Raw genomic sequence first — 18,514 nt, forward strand, 5'->3', positions numbered from 1 at the left:
CCAATACATGTACTTACTGGCCTACCTGAATGAATTCATTAAAAGGGTTATCCCGGAGAAACCTCCGAGAGTCTCAAAAGATAGTATCTTTCCGAGGAACGAATGTTTGTGACTAGCAATGTTTGGAATTGTCAACTTTCCTGCTGAGTATTGCAAATGCTTCACAAATTTCTATTTGCAACATTAAAAGCTATTTGCAAACTGTTTAAGATGCACAAAAAAAAAAATGATCGAGACTTTTTTTCTCTGTTATCTCATTTAGAATCCATATGGTTGTGACACGATTTTGAAACTGTTTGCAAAAAAGTTTATGACTGTCCAGCAAACGCAAACAACCGTTGGCAAAAACAGATTCACAAAGAAATTTGAACACATATAAAAATCTCAAAACTGGAAAAGTGTTCATTAACTTTCTTGTTAGATTGTACAAACCCTTTGAAACCTTTTACAGGCCCCAGAAAATTCCTGAATTCACTGTGTTTGCAAACATTCATCACCCAGTAAGATACCCCTTTACCCTGGCAATAAAACCTTTGGTTCATTCTAGGCTTCCACCACCAATTGCTCCCAGACAAAAACTTATCCTTTTTCCTCCAAAGTCCATGAGGCAACACCAAACTAACCCCTTTAGCACTAAAACCCTAAGTGGGTAGCCCTTATCTTAGAAGAAATCTAGAGATATCAATATCATACCTATATTTGCACGAGAAAACATTAGGCAGCGATAGGTTTGTGATGCAACATCAATATTGGGCTTTTTGAAAAATATATTGATATTTGGCAAAAACATTAATATTTGGTAAATATGCTTGGGCAGAATATCTACATGTAATTATATTGTTAGACATGCATATATAAGTATTTATAGTTGATTCAATTCACCACAGAAGGTACATTACACGTATAATCTTAAGTCAAATTTCCTCTCGAGCTTGGGGCACATGAAGCTTTATATATATGTATTCCTAAAATTTTATTTCATACAATAGTACAGAAAGATAACCATATCTATAACACTCATATATGACTAAGAATATAGTAATACATGTATAACAAAAATAATGCATATAAGGATGAATTCATGTATGCACAGTATACAAATTTTTCTACAATTGAAAATGTGCATGTTGTTGCATTGCAATTTATCACAAACAGATGAATATCATCTTGTATTGGAAGAAGTGAAACATCTATACACCAAAAAAAGACAGTGTTATTTAGAATAACGTTTCTGCTCACACACTCTTGATAGTTAACAGTTTGACTAGTACCGGTACATTTGTAAGTGTACAGTCCGATTGACCTTATGAAGCGAGCATGAAGGTGAGGGGGTTCCTTGGAGGTTCATGACCCCAAACAAGTCCCCAGAGTCAGTCATCTAAGGGTCAGTATGAGGGCAGGGTGGGGTTAGTCTGCAGGCACAGACCCTGATTGAAACTTTGATCAGCAAGTGTGTCTCCGTGCAAAGACTAGCAAATACAAAACTTGCTGTTTCAATTCTGGAGGGTCTTCAGTATACAAGGCGTGAGTAGGCTGTACATTCAGACCCTTAACTCGAGTGAAGTGTTTGCACAGCAGACTAGGGTAGGGTATGTGGTTTCCATTTTAAATAATAGTAGGTATACCCCATGACTTGTATACATATACAGGTTCAGGTAATGTAACTATGCCTAAGTTAAATCTCATAGATATTCATTTGACTCTACAGAAGACAGACATGTAGAGTATGATACAAGTTTTGAAAATATAGATTTGTAGTTAATCATAATTTGTAAACAATATTTCTGATAGAGTACTGGTCAAACTTTTAGAAGGCTCGGGAAAGTGATCTAGATTGACCATTGTCATTGTTTCCACTGAGTTCAAGTTCCATCCCTATTGTTCACGGCTCTGGCCTTTAAAAATTGCTCATACTTGGGTGATTATTCAACCAATGCATGATTGGCTTTACATGAACATACATACAGTGAGAGCGACCAGGAATTTCATTGGTCACAGCGTTGGCCTGAATGAGTGGAGATGCTTAAGGGTAAAATGTTAAAGGCTATACTATGTCAAGTTAGAACGTGAAAAATACATATTTTAATAATTTTTGAAAGAAGATATGTATCAATCAGTCAGAAGTAGTTGTAGAAGCTTGATTGGAAGAACTCAACAGGATGGGAAAGGGGGGGGAGGAATAAAAAAGGAAAACTTCATTTAATATGCATGTATGTAATATGTGAATGAAAGATATTAAGGCATATATACATAATGATATCTCGACTTAAAGTATGCGTACATGTAACTATACATGACCATAAATGATTACCGGTACTACACTGTACTATATTACCTCTAAACACACACCATGTAGTCAAAGAGAAGGTGGAGAGGGGAGGGGGCAAGTAAAGACAGAGAGAGAGAGAAGACCCAGCCTCAAACACAAAACTAAGCATTCAATCGTACAGTTCATTTGTACGATTGATTGAAGACAATGATCCATGCAATCAATCATGGAAGTCAATTCTATGATCAATTAAGCTTTGTGATATTAGCCTTAGTACAAGAGGTGGGGGGAGAGAAGCATAATAAAGTTGAATTCCCTTTGAACATAATCAAAAGTCGCCCACATGAAACAACCATTAAATGACTTGCTTTCTATTGGGGGAGGGGTGAACAATTGGGAGAAATTTGATATGAAATCACAGGTTATCGAGGCAAAGAGATAGGGAACAAGGTAATTGTTTCATTTTTCATTTTGGAAGGAATGGCAAGTCAAAGTGAAAAAAAAAAGAAAGGAAAAAAAAAGAGATGAAATGCAACAGAGAGATAATGCCTCCTCAATGTTTTACATGCATTGATCATCTGAGCTGTGTAGGAAAGGTTAGGGCACAATTATAGCTAATAGCTATTAATATATGTAAACATACTGATTTATGAACAAACCAACCAAATAAGCCATCACTATTTATACATCTGTTAATACAAAAATATCTTATTGCATTTTTAATCACATTCCCATTTCACACATATACCTTGTAATGTCCCTGCGTTAGCAATCATGCACATCACACAATAATTATTAGATCAAGTCAAAATGGTTTCCTGCATATCTTCCTGGACGTTGCTATCTCACAGATAGATGAAATCGGCCAAGTTCAAAAGTGAATTCTGCTGGAATCTACCATGTCAGCTTTCCAGGAAGGTACTTGTCAATAAGAGACTGGTAGTAAGGTCGTAAGGCATCGATGTTGGGCACGCTGTCTGACTTGGAGTACAGATCAAATTTGCTGTCAGACAAGAAAGAGAAATCCACATGATAATTGATGAAATGAATATCAACATGTACCATGCATGTCTCAAGACTGGTGATTAGGGTTTCTTACACTGTGGTTTTATCTTCAATATACTTTAAAACTTATTCAATGGCCCGTATTCTGAAGTTGGGTTTAACTTAAACTTAAGTTTAAAGTTTTGGTTTAAGTATGGATAGCCAATTGTTACCTAAATCACTACCAGTAGAGATAAAATATCCCAGCTCATTTGGCTCTCAAATCATTCATAATTGTCTAGGAAGTATTAATAGATGATTGTCTTCACCATCGATGAATCAGGAAAGAGTACAGCAAATATAAGAAACATTCAACTTAATAAAAGTTTTTGACACTTTTTGGCTTCCCATCATTTTAGCAGAGTTAGACCATGGTCAAAATTAAACCCGACTTCAGAATATGGACCATTATGTTCTTATGATGATATTCTTTTATTTTTCATTACCTTATAAATCTTCCAGGTAACATCAGCAATAATAGAGGAATCACAATGAAAGAAGGAGAGAGTGGAAGGGAGGACTAGGATTGAAAGAGAGCCAGTGAGAAAGACACAGAGAGACAAAGTTTGATAGAAGCAAACTAAAAAAATAAATTTGAAATGCTTGGAAGTAGTGCAACAAAAGAATGATACATGTAGAAAGTGTGGCAAAACAGATACACAAGACATGGAAATTTTCCCAAAAATATCCAAAATGCAAACTAGTCATATTGAATTAACAATGAGTTCAAAATCAATTGTCATTAAGGTGGACAGAAAGATATGATCTGAAGATACATTTTTTTGTGTGTGGTTAAGGATTACTAGGGGCATAAATATATATATTCATAACAAAACAAGAAAATAAGGGGGAAAAAAAAATCAGAGTACTGAACAACTCACTTGAATTCATGGATCCATTTTAGCATCTCTCTATCTTTATTGTCTGTCAGGAAGGTATATTCATTACCCCGATGCCAAGGATAGAAAGAATGAAAGCGCACCATGTAAAGACCCTCCTCTGGCAATGTCGTCTTATTCTTGATCAAGACGTGATACAGATACTCGTCATGACCCCATGACATGGTCACGTTGCTCAGGCCACAGTTCTCCTTGTAGATACCAAGGCGGGTGTTGTAACGGGGGTCCTGGAGGTCAGGGTTGTTGGTGAAGCTCTTCAGGCCGTAGGGCAGGGATTCGGGAGGGAGACAGCCGACCACGAACGTGTCACCTACAGTTGAAAACTGGGTACAGAATGGTTGCATTCATAAGACAGCTATCCTCCAAGTGATTGCATAGTATTTTTAGATAAAACAACAAAATTTAATCTGATACCTGAAAATGGTATGACGAGTTGTAGTTTTGAAATATCAAACTAAAACCTTTAATACTGTAATTTCCATAGAAAATACTTTGATTTCTAAACCACAAAAATATCTGAGTCATTATTTGAACATGATATCATTCTCTTTCAACATGATTTTGGTTACACCCAACATCTGGACCTGGTTTCACAAAAACTTATCATAAAAGAAGAGACCATTCTATGACAAATCTACTCCAATACAATCAAATGGCTACATATCTGTAGCTAACAAAAGGGGTTTCTATCTAGAAATGTGACTGATAAGGAGTTTTAAGGAAGAGTGTTGTGGAATTGGGTAATGGGCCAAAGGGTGTCAGTGGGGATCTTTCATTTCTAGATAGCTTAGGAGATGGTAGCAGGAAGGACAATAGAAATCCATGAAAGTCCATGCAAGCATATAGAAAAGCCACAACCATGCTGCCCCAAAACTGTACCTACTGACAGGCAGCGGATCACTTTCTTTTACTAAGCATTGTTCTGTTTTCTTCCCAAATGGAGTGTATTTCACTCACAAAACTACTACTAACACTATATACTAACAATGTCATTAAAAAAAAGGAAGATGGAGCTCATTCATGTTCCCTCACAATGGCTTGATTCATTATATCCTCTGTTTTAATCATGTAACAAAAACTCCCTATTTACATAAGAACTGCATGGTCTTTTAATAAGTAGACTGGGGACCGTTTCATAAAGCTGATGGTAAGTTAAGAGCGGCTTCACAAACGACTGGTGATCCTTTCTTGTGGCAAATATTGACCATTAAATGTTCATTAGTGATTATTTAGAGTGTAAGAAAGGTTCACTAGTCATTCTTAAAGTTGCTCTTAGCTTACGAACAGCTTTATGACACACCCACCTGGGCTCCGTAACACAAAGATTTGCGATGAATCGCAAATACGAAAGAACCGCACCGATTGGTCCCTGGTAAATATTTTATCTTTGTGTTACGGAGCCCAGGGTCCCGTAACACAAAGGTTAGCGATTGATCACTAATTTCAAAGGACAATTCTGATTGGTTCATAGTCAGTCTACTTAGCAAAATGCGCATGCAACGATGATCTTTATTGGTCATTTTATTAGCAATTAATCGCTAACCTTTGTGTTACGGAGCCCTGGTATCTGTTCCTATCTTACCTGTGGTTGACCATGCATGGCCATGATTTTACCCATGTCATGAATAAGACCAATGAGATGAAACCAGTCTTTATCAGGATGCTTCTCTCGAATCCTTTCTGCAGTCTGGAAGGCATGGTAGATGTTAGGCAAATCAGTCTGTCAAAATAAAAGTGGGAGAAATTAAAATTTAAAATAAAATCAGCTTCTTCACAAGACACCACAGAATCATCAAATGGACACCATCCATGAATTTTTAATTAAAGATTAATTCTAGAAGAGGATATCCTCAGCTTTACAATGATCCATAATCCCTATGCACTTAATTGGATATTATTACCCTGGCTTTAGCCCCTCAGCCTTTTTACAGCGCGGTGGCATTTCAAGGAATAAATTCCTGCCAGGTACCCATTTACCTCACCTGGGTCGAGTGCAGCACAATGTGGATAAATTTCTTGCCGAAGGAAATTACACCATGGCTGGGATTCAAACCCACCATCCTCTGTTTCAAAGTCCGAAGACTAATCCACTGGGCCAAGACACTCCATGTATTATAAGGCAGCATTAGATCTACAATGCAAATTCTTTGATGTGAATATATAGCAAAAATATTGCTATACACTCTCACAAAGCAGTTACTCCCTATTTTATGAATGCTCATGACACCAATGCCTCAAGTTAGTATACATCTGCTTTTAATAGTGAGTTATAAAAACCCTCCAATATCACTTAAACAAAATATCTTTTCATAATGCAAACTTGTGACAAGGATACAACTTTGACCCAAATTGTAAACTCAAGTTTGATCTAAACTCTGGTCTAAACATGTGGTTTTACTATAGATAGCCCATTGTGACACAAATCTCTAACAGCAGGGGCCTGTTGCATAAAACTTTTTACCTGAGAAAACTCTGGTGAAAAAAACTGAAAACTAAGGTTAGTCTGGTTTCTGCCATTGACTTTAACACAGGGCAAAAACTCCGGTAAAAACAACCTGAGTTTTCTCAGGTAAAAAGTTTTATGCAAAGGGGCCCAGTTCTAAGTTCAATATGCCATCACATTTGGACATGCTAAATTTACTAAGATAATTTGTTTATCACCATTGCAGCTTTGGTAAAGTACCATTAACATAGGAAACATATAACAAGGAATAATTTGCTTTACCAAAATCGATCAGCATTTTCAGTCATAAGAGAAAAGCTTAATTAAGTTCTGTAGGCCTATAGTCATTTGCAAAAATCTGCTGCACAGAAGACATTCTGAGTAACAGTCTGTAAAAAATGTAGATCAAATTGCAATGCAAAATCAGGAAAATTATTCTCTGTGCAATAAGGAAAATTTTGAGTTTTTTATTTCCCATATTTGAGCTTTTTATTTCCCATAATTTCAGTACAGAGTCAGACCTTTATCTTGACACCCATGGAGATGAACGCGAATTGAACTTACATCAGGATCTGATTCATCAATGAGGCTGTTAAGAAGATCAAGTGCTTCCATGACAGTCATCTCACCTAGGGTGAAGCTTAGCCATTTCTCATGCTGAAAAAAAAATTAGACTGTCATGTATGTACCTTTTCTAGTAAAGAGTGGCTGAAAAGTTATTACATGTACCTTCAAATTGCCTTAAAGGTCAAGTCCACCCCAGAAAAATGTTTATTTGAATAAATAGCGAAAAATCAAACAATAATTATGCTGAAAATTTAATCAAAATAGGACGTAAAATAAGAAAGTTATGACATTAAAAATTTAAAGCTTATTTTTCACAAAACAGTGATTATGCACAACTCAGTGACATGCAAATGACACAATCAATGATGTCCATCACTCACTATTTCTTTTATTTTTTATTGTTTGAATTATACAATATTTTTTTTCACAGATTTGACAATAATTACCAACTTGATTGAACCATATAGTATTAAACAGTGCTAATTGCACATGTTCAGGGAGTAATTAATCTTTGTTTCACCCAACAGGGAGAAAACTAGAATATTTCGTATTTCATATAATAAAATAAAATACAAAAGAAATAGTGAGTGAGTGAGTGATGTCATCAGTATCCTCATTTGCATACCGACAAGGATGTGAACATAACTATTTCATGAAATTAAGCAAAACTTTAATGTCAGAATGTCATATTCTACATCCAATTTTGATGAAATTTTCAGTGTTATGCTTGTTGGATTTTTCTCTTTTTATTTGAATCAACTTTTTGTTGGGGTGGACTTGCCTAAACATGTGTTGATCTTATTTGAACTCAATTCTGATGCAGCTCTTTCGATCCAAAAATGACAAGATTCTACCCTCTCTTCACCCGACCCATGAAAGTTTAGATTAAACACTACCAAAATAAACAATATAAAATTTCAGCACTGTATTCAAATAACCCAAATCTAATTTCAAGAATTACAATAATTGTGGTACTACAGCTGAATCAATACAAGAATTTGGATTTTCCTGTGTGAATTAAAATACACATAGAAGATAGTCTTTCAATTGAAATGTGTTGTATAAGAGGTCAGTCAGTGTCAATGTAATTATTGATTTGTTGATGTAACAATCAATTATTACATTGGTAGTGGCCTCCAAAACCACATCTCAGATAGTGTGTTGATTTAAAGTACATTGCATGTACATTATCATTAAAAACCAATTAAGCATGAAATCCCCATTGAAATAGATAGGGGTTTTCAAACTTTGCTTTGACAGAAGCAATCAAAATTCTATAGTAAATCAAAATACAAAAGCCAGCTTACTATAACTTGTAGTTGTAAAGTAGACTTTGCATTGAAGTCAAATAAAATAATAAATGCCAACAGTTGATGAAGTATGCTTAACTTTCATTGTTCTTTCAAAGGTGTCAAAACTATTCATTTCCTCTCCAATAAGCTTTCCACTGAAATGTTTTGACATTTATCAACTTTATAGAACAAATTCTACTGTTGTCTGTATAACACCTGAAGTAAAATAAGGTGTTTAAAGTTCATAGAGCCTGTTATTATGTGACTCGTTCTCTCTGTTTAATGACTAAACCAGGCCTTGTCATGGCCTTGACAAAAACTGATAGATCATTTCTGGTCAGTTGTCACATGACCTCACTGTGAATGCAACTGTTTTGATAACTCTGCAAAAATCAATTTACATTGAATATATACATGTAGGAGGTATATGAATTTTATGCCAAATGTTACTCTCTGTATTTAGCAATGAAGGGTGGGGGGGGGGGGAAGTGAGACCCATATACCTCTTTGTGAGTACTGACAACCAGTTTAAAGGGTGTGTTATTCCGCATACATTCGTAATTCCGAAGGTTCGTTAGTCCGAAAACGAAATGAGGTTCGTAATTTCGAAGGTTCGTTCGTCCGAAAATCAAGTGAGGTTCGTAATTCCGAAGGTTCGTTAATCTGAAAACAAAATGAGGTTCGTAATTTCGAAGGTTCGTTAGTCCGAAAACTAAATGCTCAACGAACCTTATTTCGTTTTCGGACTATCGAACCTTCGGAACAACGAACCTTATTTCGTTTTCGGATTAACGAACCTTCAGAACAACGAATCTTATTTCGTTTTCGGATGAACGAACCTTCGGACCATCAAACCTTATTTCGTTTTCGGATTATCAAACCTTAGGACTAACGGCACAAATGTTCGGATTAACAAACCCTGTTACGTTTTCTGATTAACGGAATCAAGGTATAGGTAATTTACGTGTTTCGGAATTACGAACCTTCGGAATTACGAACCTTCGGAATTACGAAGTGTAACTGCGTTATTCCCCCCCCCCCATACCTGTTTTATATAATATCTGCTGGAGTGGGAAATACATAGTTTGGTAACTTCACCCAAAAAAGTCTGTATCAGACACACATGTACAGTATTTCCAAAGCTTTTACAAAGTCTGGGGTCAGAAAATAATCCATTCAGGCACTCCCCAAGAATTACTTTAAAATGGTACCTTTTCCGCATGAGGCTTTTCACTGTAAAAAAAATAAAGATAGATCCTAAAAGCAAAGGACAAGAGCTATTCATGCATGAATTGCACAATGCATAGTTATAGGTATTCAGCCTATATTGAGTGCAATACTATACATGTATAGTCTACAGTGGTATGTCAGTTTTTTACTTCTTTTATGTGTAGAACTTTTAGTGATTTTGCTATTGGGCCATAACATCTTTTTGTTAATATAAATTTTTGCAACAAAACTACATGTACATGCACATGTATGCTTGGCTGCACAGCTTTGTACTCCCTTAATAATTGTGTTTAGAATTCTTCATATTCATTGAGCAGATCGGTATCAAATATGGTCACTTTTTCTATAAATGAGATAAATTCAAACTAACCTGTTTCATGACATAATCATACGTTTGATTAGTATGCATGAGATAGTATGTCTTCTTCACCTGCGCCATAGTGGCATTGCTGTCATCATCCTGCCAGATTATAAATCATTGAAAATGAATATTAAATTTAAATTACCAGAAAGCATATAAAGTCCTAATATATAGTGTTCAATATCTACAAGTACAGTATAGTAAAATCTCTAAGTTGAGAGTTATTCAAATATCTAAAATAGACAAGAAAGAATTTTCACATTATAGCACATACAGTATTACATTGTCATACTAAAATTTAGTGAAAACTAAAATCTAATGTTATTAACCAAAACTACATAAACAATGTACAATGAAATGTTCAATTGCAAGTTTCAGCACTTAGTCCAAAATATTTCTGTCCTCTCTAGAATTTAAAAACCGATTTCATACCACATGTATGTTTAAAATGAAAAGTTTTTGCAAGAGGTATAGTTGGAGATCTGTTGTACAAATCATTGCCCTACTACCCTGAAATGCAAAAATCCCAAAGTTTGCCATATCCTTCGGATCAACAACAAGATTGATTTGATACTATGTAAATGCAAGTTTATCAACTTTGAAATAAGAATTACTTAATTCATAACACTACATCAAATATATGCTAAAAAACAAGTGAACGAGTATCAAAATATACACCAGCCACAGCGCAAAATGAAACGCAGAAATGAAAGCTTTCGTGCAAAGTACGCAAGACTGAATGACATGAAAAGGCCTGAATTCACAAAGGTGGGTTTGAATCTGTGGTTTAAATTCATGTGGATAAAGCACATTTTCATGTATCAAAGATAAAATGAATGCACATCATGGTAGGATGGCACTAAATTCATGCTTGTTGTCATGACTGAAGTCCAATTCAATGTAAATCAATTCAAATAAACTATGGACTCATTTAAAAACTGAAATGCTCCAACCTGGCAACAAGCACGAATTCAGCACCCTCTGACATAGACACACATTGATTATCAGACCTTTTATGCAATATATTCAATATATGAAATCAGCACAAACCACCATTTCGAACCACAAATCTGAAACCTCTTTTGTGAATTCGGGCCAATTAATTTGTACATGTACATGTAAGCATGAAATTTTTTTTTTTCATTCATGGATGATGATAATATTTTCATCTGACAAAAACTGAAAAAAAAAATGTATTTTTTTCAGGCTTGATTTTGAATTTATATACCTATCATTCAATGCTGACTTAAAAAGTTGGACAAATCATAATTGTATCTTTATTGGGAAAATTAAAGGAAAGAAGTTAACAAAATAACAGATATTTTTTTATTTCAGTTGCAGGTAAATCTGCACTAGAAAAAAAGGCTAGAAACTGTTATCAAGAGGCCTGGTATCAAACTATTAAATCATGAATAGATATACAAATTCTAGAATTTCCATCAATTCAAATCTATTTCCAAATTTTCAGATCAGTGGCTTTAATCCGATATTCAATGCTAATATATGTCAATATTGTTAAGGAACTTTTCATCAAGAAAAAAGTAGAAGTTTCAAACCTTGCACGGATGGAAAAAATGAGTAATGATTTTTAATTCTGATTTATTTCTTGCACAATGGTCTTCAAAGGCCTGTTTCATAGCTGATGTTTGTAAGAAAGACTCAACACACAACTGATGAATCTTTCTTGTGTGAAATTTGATAGTTGATACCCACCCACCCCCAATTTTCTTTGTATAATACTCACTATAAAAACAAATTTTGCATTAAAATGCTTGTTGACAACAAAATTCTAATTGAAACTCTATATAAATATGCAAATTATTGAGAATCTTTTTAGCAGGGTCACCAGTTGTGTGTAACTGACAAGCAGCCTATTGTGAAACAAAAGCCAGATTTTATGAATGCCTCGATGCGCTAATAATTTTTTATTAGGGGTTGATTTTTGACAAACAGAGTGGAAGTAATGAGTGTCTATTCAGCAATTTTAACAGTTCAAGCCGCATATAGTGCTCCGGTAACAATTGCAAATAGATCTATCTTATCAAATATCTGGAATAACATAAAGCTACAAATTATTTTTTTCATTGACAAGTGAAAAATCAATTATTAACAGGAATATCTGTTTAAAAATATAATTCCTTAAGATTAAAACTGAACATTTTCTGCTATTCAATGCAAAGCTGGGTTGTAAAGGAGATTTCTAAAAATATTTTTGCAGTACTAGGGTAATAATTTTTTGGCCTTCAAAATTGTGCTTTTAATGAAATTCCATCAAATCCATGTCCTTCCGGAAATTGAATAATTTTATGTACATATCACACAAAACTGGGGAATTAATATAAGAATGGCATGGTTTTAAATTGGTTCTCAGTGAATGTTTGGTTGACAGAATTGGACTTTTAAACCAATCTATTGTTAACTGTTACAAGAGCATATATTTGGGAAAACTTTTTCAATTTCACATGCATGCAGCATTGCGGGCTGGGATTCTTACAGACTCACTTGCCTTCATGGCAATATATATAGGTTTCTACAATATACGTTGTAGTCCGTTGTTCCAGGATATGGGCCTATACATGTAATTACACCTTACATCAAATCTCCGGAATTCAGCCTCATCTTTTCCAGGCGTGAATTCCGTCTCTTGTGATATGTCAGTCAAGCCCAGGTATTTCTTCTCTTCATCTGAGATGTCAGGCCGATAGACCAGAGATGGGTCCATTATCAAGACCTGGTCCACTTTGTTGTCCTTGTTCTCCTGTTCAAAAGGAAGAAAGAATAATAAATAAGAAAATTTGAAGTGAAAGGCAGAGACTGCGTGCCTTCAAAGATGTACATGGTGTGGTCTGTGGAGCCTACTACTGTCTACAGTGTAGTGTAGTAAGCCTACAAAATGTGTGTGTGCATTTGAGTTTTGTCACGCGTGTATCAATCAGACATGATTATTTACGCCTGGGACCTACTTTTAACGTTGCCATCTGAAAGACGTGACCAGGGCTTGAACCTCTGCATCAATTTGTAACTTGGATTACAGGCGCATGCCACAACGCCCAGTTGTGGAGAGATTGGCACTAAAGTCACTAAAGAGGAGATCGGCACTAAATCAACTGTTAGTGCAGTTATGGGAGTTCCAGTTAACATTGTGTGCATCATGATCTGTATGAACAAGTGATTAATCAGTTATAGACCTAGGTATCAGCTGATTTTTCACATGATCACTTCATTTGCTTACACCTTCCTCTACAAGCTTGCGAATTTGGGTGAAAATTACACAGATTTTTAATTAAGTGCAGCATGTATTGTAGGATACTAAGATGGGAGTTCAGGTGTTTGTACGCAAATTTTGCAACCTTCTTGTTCGTCTTTGGATTGCACAAAAAAATATATGTTCAATTGATCTAGTTGTATTTTTTTTGTTTTGTTCTCTCTAATATTTGCCTAAGACTTTGCACTACAAATTGATTGTCTGGACACACAACAACTGTTAAGACCATATTGGCGTCGATTCGACAGACTTAGTACTCAATAAACATTAGGGTTTGTTTAGTCAGACTATGCCTTGAATATTCATAGTACAGAAAACAGCATAATTTTCAACGTGTCGATCACTCGTCTGGTGTGGCGCGATCAGTAAAAGTTTGCGCTATTATGAATTCACTGAAGTCAATGTCATTGATGAAAGTTTGAGTCTCACCTTGAACGATTTTTCTACTTACCAGTACCTAACTTTTTGTTACTAAATGAATTCCCAATCTTAAAGGACAAGTCCACCCCCAAAAAAGTTGATTTGAAGAAAAGGAAAAAATCCAACAAGCATAACGCTGAAAATTTCATCAAAATCAGATGTAAAATAAGAAAGTTATGGCATTTTAAAGTTTTGCTTAATTTCACAAAATAGTTATTTGCACATCCTGGTGGGTATGCAAATGAGGAGACTGATGACATCATCCACTCACTATTTCTTAAATTGTATTTTTTAAAATGAAATAGAGAATATTCTATTTTTCTCCTCATTGTCAAGTGAAACAACGATTAATTCCTCCCTGAACATGTGATTGAAATTAGCATTGTTTAATACTATATGATTCAGTCAAGTTGGCCCTTTTTGTCAAATCTATAACAAAATGAAATATTGTATAATTCAAAGAAAAAAAAAAAAAAAATCAAATTTTGCATACATGTATCACTGTTTTGTGAAAATAAGCAAAAATTTAGAATGTCATAACTTTTTTGTTTTACATCCAACTTCTGATGAAATTTTCAGCCTTTTGCTAGTTCGATTTTTCTCTATTTATTCAAATTAACATTTTCCCGAGGTGGACTTTGGGTCTACAATTCTGAACTAGGTCTAACGTTAGATCTAACGACAATGTTATATTGTAAAATTTGAAGAGATTTACATGATTTACATGGAATTTGACTAAAACATGATCTTGTGCAGTCTACAATTTCGTAAAAATACCAAATTCTTTTGAAATTGAATGCGCAATTCTATTCTCGACTCGAGAACTTTCAACTGAATTGGTTAAACTTCAAAGTTCGATAGAAAAAAACAATCAAGCACATAAACCTAGTTTTTGCATATTTGAAATATTCTGGTGCTAAAGTAACTCTGTACATAGACTGCAAAATTTGGTGAAAATGAACTGTGGATCAGGAAGTTGGAACGTCCTTAAACACCCACAACACAACAACACTACAGTACATACACTGACTGGTCACAACAACACTTGCCTCGATCTCGACATCGCATCGCAATGCGATTCGCATCCACTCGCTCGCAATTTGGCAAGTAAAAAATAAATTTTGCCCTTTCCTGGGCTTAGACACTCTGATGGTCCATGGTAGTTCGTACTCTCGACTTCATCTGTATTGTACAAAAATAATTGTAGAGTACTTATGATTATCATTTCAGAATCTTACCATCCTGACGTTGACCACAGCAGACAAAATTCACTTATCTGACAGATAGACTGGTGACATAAATGCGGGCTTTGTGCGGGTCTATCCAAACTGCCTAATTCCCCGTGACTGTCGACTCGAATCGGTACTTGTCAACAAATAAAGCATGTTTGTCTTAATCTCCATACCCTTTTTACAAAATACATGTATTTATCAATTAACTATATGATTATTCAGTCTCAGTTGAAATCTTAGACTTAGTTGAAGAATTATAAGATATTACCTTTAAATAAAACAGTTACTTATAGACTCATATACGGAGGTTGGTATATATTGAAAACAAATAAAAAACAAGCCTTTTTACAAACTGAGGTCTAACTGAGGTCTAGTATTAATACTAGCCATATTTACTGTTTGATGTTTGGACAGCGTAGGAGGGGTGGGGTCTGGGCTGGGCCTGGAGGGGGTGTGGCTTCAGTGATAACGGACGGGAGATCGAGATCAAATGATTCTGAGAAAATAAAAACTTCTCAATTTTGCAAGTGAGAGAAGTTAGTGAGCCCCAAATTACGAAAATCAACTTATCAATGAACAAGATCGAAAGAATGAAACCCAGTGGATTAAACCTGAAAAAAATATGTATGACGTTGGGGAGATGTTTTAATGATAAAGACAAAAACAAAATTAAGGCCCAATGCTACATAATTGGCCAAACTGTAACATTGCTAAAAAATAGTTTCCCAAATATTGTGTGAAAAGGGATTATGTATGTTTTTGGGGTAACACAACAATGCTCTGTTAATATGCATAATTGTATTAAAGATCAATGTAATCATGGAACTATTTGTAATAGGTCCGTGATGAAACATGCATTTTGCTACCCACCAAACATACAAGTTCACTTAATTTTTTTTTTCATTAAAAAAATGATGTGAGAGAAAAGTATAAAGTGAAAGAAAGGATAAAAAAGGACAGGTGAATGAATAATTGACAGAATAATGAATGAAAAGAATGAATAATTAAAATAAATCTATACCAACTAAAAGAAAAACATTGCGAGCTATAACTATATAATTAAATGAAAAAATATGAGATGTATCTCTCTCTCTCTCTCTATATATATAGATATATTATATGCTTTTATTACTGTCCCTCTAAAAATCATCCAGTCATCAATCATAACACGAATCTCTTATTCAATAACTAAAACATCCATCGATCAAACCGAGTTTCATCATTCAAACTCAAGAATCATTCACTTTCAAAGAATCATTCACTCATTCAACAATCAGGAAACCAATATTTTATTCTGTAAGTCAACTAGTATCTTTCAATCATATATTCCCTCATTCAAACAATAATTCACCAAGTCAAACTTTCATAAAATCAATCTATCCTTTCAATCACATTCTCTAATTCAAACACAGAAATGTTCACTCAGTCAACCATTCATGATATCAATATTTCATTCAATTTCATTCATGTATTCCTTCATTCAAAGAATTATTCACTTACTCACCCGTTTGTGAAGAAACCATGCAGGTCTTTCATTCAATAACTCAGTTCTCGATCTGATCAGATTCGGCCGGCACAAAATACTGGACCTGACCTTTCACAAATAAAGAGGTTTCATATTCATGAAAGACAAGGGGGGGGGGGTGTTTACAAAGTGTGACTTAACCAAAAGTTGATTTTAATAAAAAGAGATAAATCAAACCGGCATAACACTGAAACTTCGAAAAACGGATGTCAAATAAGAAAGTTATGACATTTTGAAGTTTTGCTTAATTTCACAAAACAGTTATATGCACATCCTGGTCGGTATGCAAATGGGAGACTGAAGACATTATCCACTCACTATTTCTTTTGTATTTCATATTATATGAAATATTCTAATTTTCCCCTCATTGTCAAGTGAAACAATGATTGATTCCTCCCTGAGCATGTAGAATTAGCATTGTTTAATGCTATATGGTTCATTCAAGTTGGTCCTTATTGTCATATCTGTAAAAAATGAAATATTGTATAATTCAAACAATAAAAAACAAGAGAAATAGTGAGTGACACCATCGACTGACTCATTTGCATGTCACCTAGTTATGCATATAACTGTTTTGTGAAATTAAGCAAAACTTTAAAATGCCATAACTTTCTTATTTTACATCCGATTTTGATGAAATTTTCAGCGAAAAGCTAGTTTGATTTTTCTCTATTTATACAGATCCACATTTTTCTGGGGTGGAATTGACCTTTAAAGAGTCCCAGTTACATGTGGTATGAAAGGCATCATCACTTTGGTCAAATCATAACAAAAGGATGCACGCTACTGTGTATTAATCAGAATGATTGAGCGTAACATATCATGTGAGCATCGGTATTAAGCATGACTTAAGTCACACTTAAGCATGACTTAAGTCACACTTAAGCATGACTTAAGTCACACTTAAGCATGAGTTAAGTCACACTTAACTCTTTGTGAAACATCCCCAGGGTACGAAATTACCCAAGTGGTTATGAGAAAGATCCACCCCGCATCATATTCAAACAAGCTGGAATCCTGGTGGGTGTTTCATAAAGCCGTTCGTAAGATAAGAGCGACTTTAAGAACGACTGGTGATCCTTTCTTTTGGTACTGGTATGCACCGTTGGCGATGGTTTAGCGCGTAAGAAAGGTTCACCAGTCGTTCTTAGAGTCGCTCTTAACTTACGAACAGCTTTATGAAACGGCCCCCTGGACTTTCACTGTTATCAGAACTCAAAGTAAAGAAAGTAATGGGCAACATCGTACAAGATAAATAAACACAGGGAAAATATCAAGAACAAAAGACACGACAACTCGATTTTACAGTTTGATATTTTGATCAGTTTTATTTTTTTTTGCATGGACATGTAAACACATCAGATGAAGAAAAATATATCAATCACACATAACATGTTAACTGCTTCTAAATAAAATATGGTCCTCTCTCTCTCTCTCTCTCCATCACATGCATTCACTCACTCATAAAACCTGGTACGAATCACTTATCTTTAGACTGCTACTTATACACACAACAACACACACAAACAAGCTGCATAAATAATTAAATATTGTCTTTACATTAATGTCTGTACATTATATACAGTCAATGACAAATGAAAAGATAATATGCCTCAATCAAAATCATTTGTTTCTACAACAACTATTTACAAAATTAGCAAGTTTGGCAGGTCAGAGCAATATCAACTAATTTTCATCCCCTACTTATGCAAATGAGCAATAAACTATGCAACTAATACAAGACAAGATAAGACATCACTGTCAACAAGTTACATAAACAATGCTTATTCCAATTTTAACATACCACAAGAGATAAAAAAGAAAGTACATGATTTGTGATGTACAGTGTACATACATCAACAAATTTAAATTCCATTTGAAATGATAAAAAGACATATTTTAGGTAATACTGTAAGATATGAAATAACCTCAGACCATTACAGTGCTTTTCAAGTGTGAGGACAATA

At 34.7% G+C, this 18,514-nt stretch overlaps 1 protein-coding gene across 1 annotated transcript; it reads right to left on the minus strand.

Annotated features, from left to right (window-relative positions):
• Positions 1-770: 770 nt before the first annotated feature.
• On the minus strand, positions 771-15,116 carry LOC121408200 (inositol oxygenase-like). Its single transcript, XM_041599581.1, has 7 exons — positions 15,029-15,116; positions 12,699-12,863; positions 10,115-10,204; positions 7,220-7,312; positions 5,795-5,932; positions 4,195-4,535; positions 771-3,272 (listed from the first exon to the last, which is right to left on the minus strand). The coding sequence occupies exons 1-7, from the start codon at positions 15,029-15,031 to the stop codon at positions 3,164-3,166; spliced, it is 939 nt and encodes a 312-aa protein (XP_041455515.1). The 5' UTR covers positions 15,032-15,116; the 3' UTR covers positions 771-3,163.
• Positions 15,117-18,514: the final 3,398 nt, after the last annotated feature.

Source organism: Lytechinus variegatus, chromosome 2, assembly GCF_018143015.1.
Source record: "Lytechinus variegatus isolate NC3 chromosome 2, Lvar_3.0, whole genome shotgun sequence".
In the NCBI taxonomy this organism is placed as follows: Eukaryota; Metazoa; Echinodermata; class Echinoidea; order Temnopleuroida; family Toxopneustidae; genus Lytechinus; species Lytechinus variegatus.

Excerpts from the sequence above, each read along its gene's own strand:
- LOC121408200 (XM_041599581.1), bottom strand. Across the intron at positions 10,205-12,698 it reads CTGAATTCCGGAGATTTGAT|GATGATGACAGCAATGCCAC; the intron begins GTAAGGTGTAAT and ends ATAATCTGGCAG. Across the intron at positions 7,313-10,114 it reads ATGATTATGTCATGAAACAG|CATGAGAAATGGCTAAGCTT; the intron begins GTTAGTTTGAAT and ends TTTTTTTTTCAG.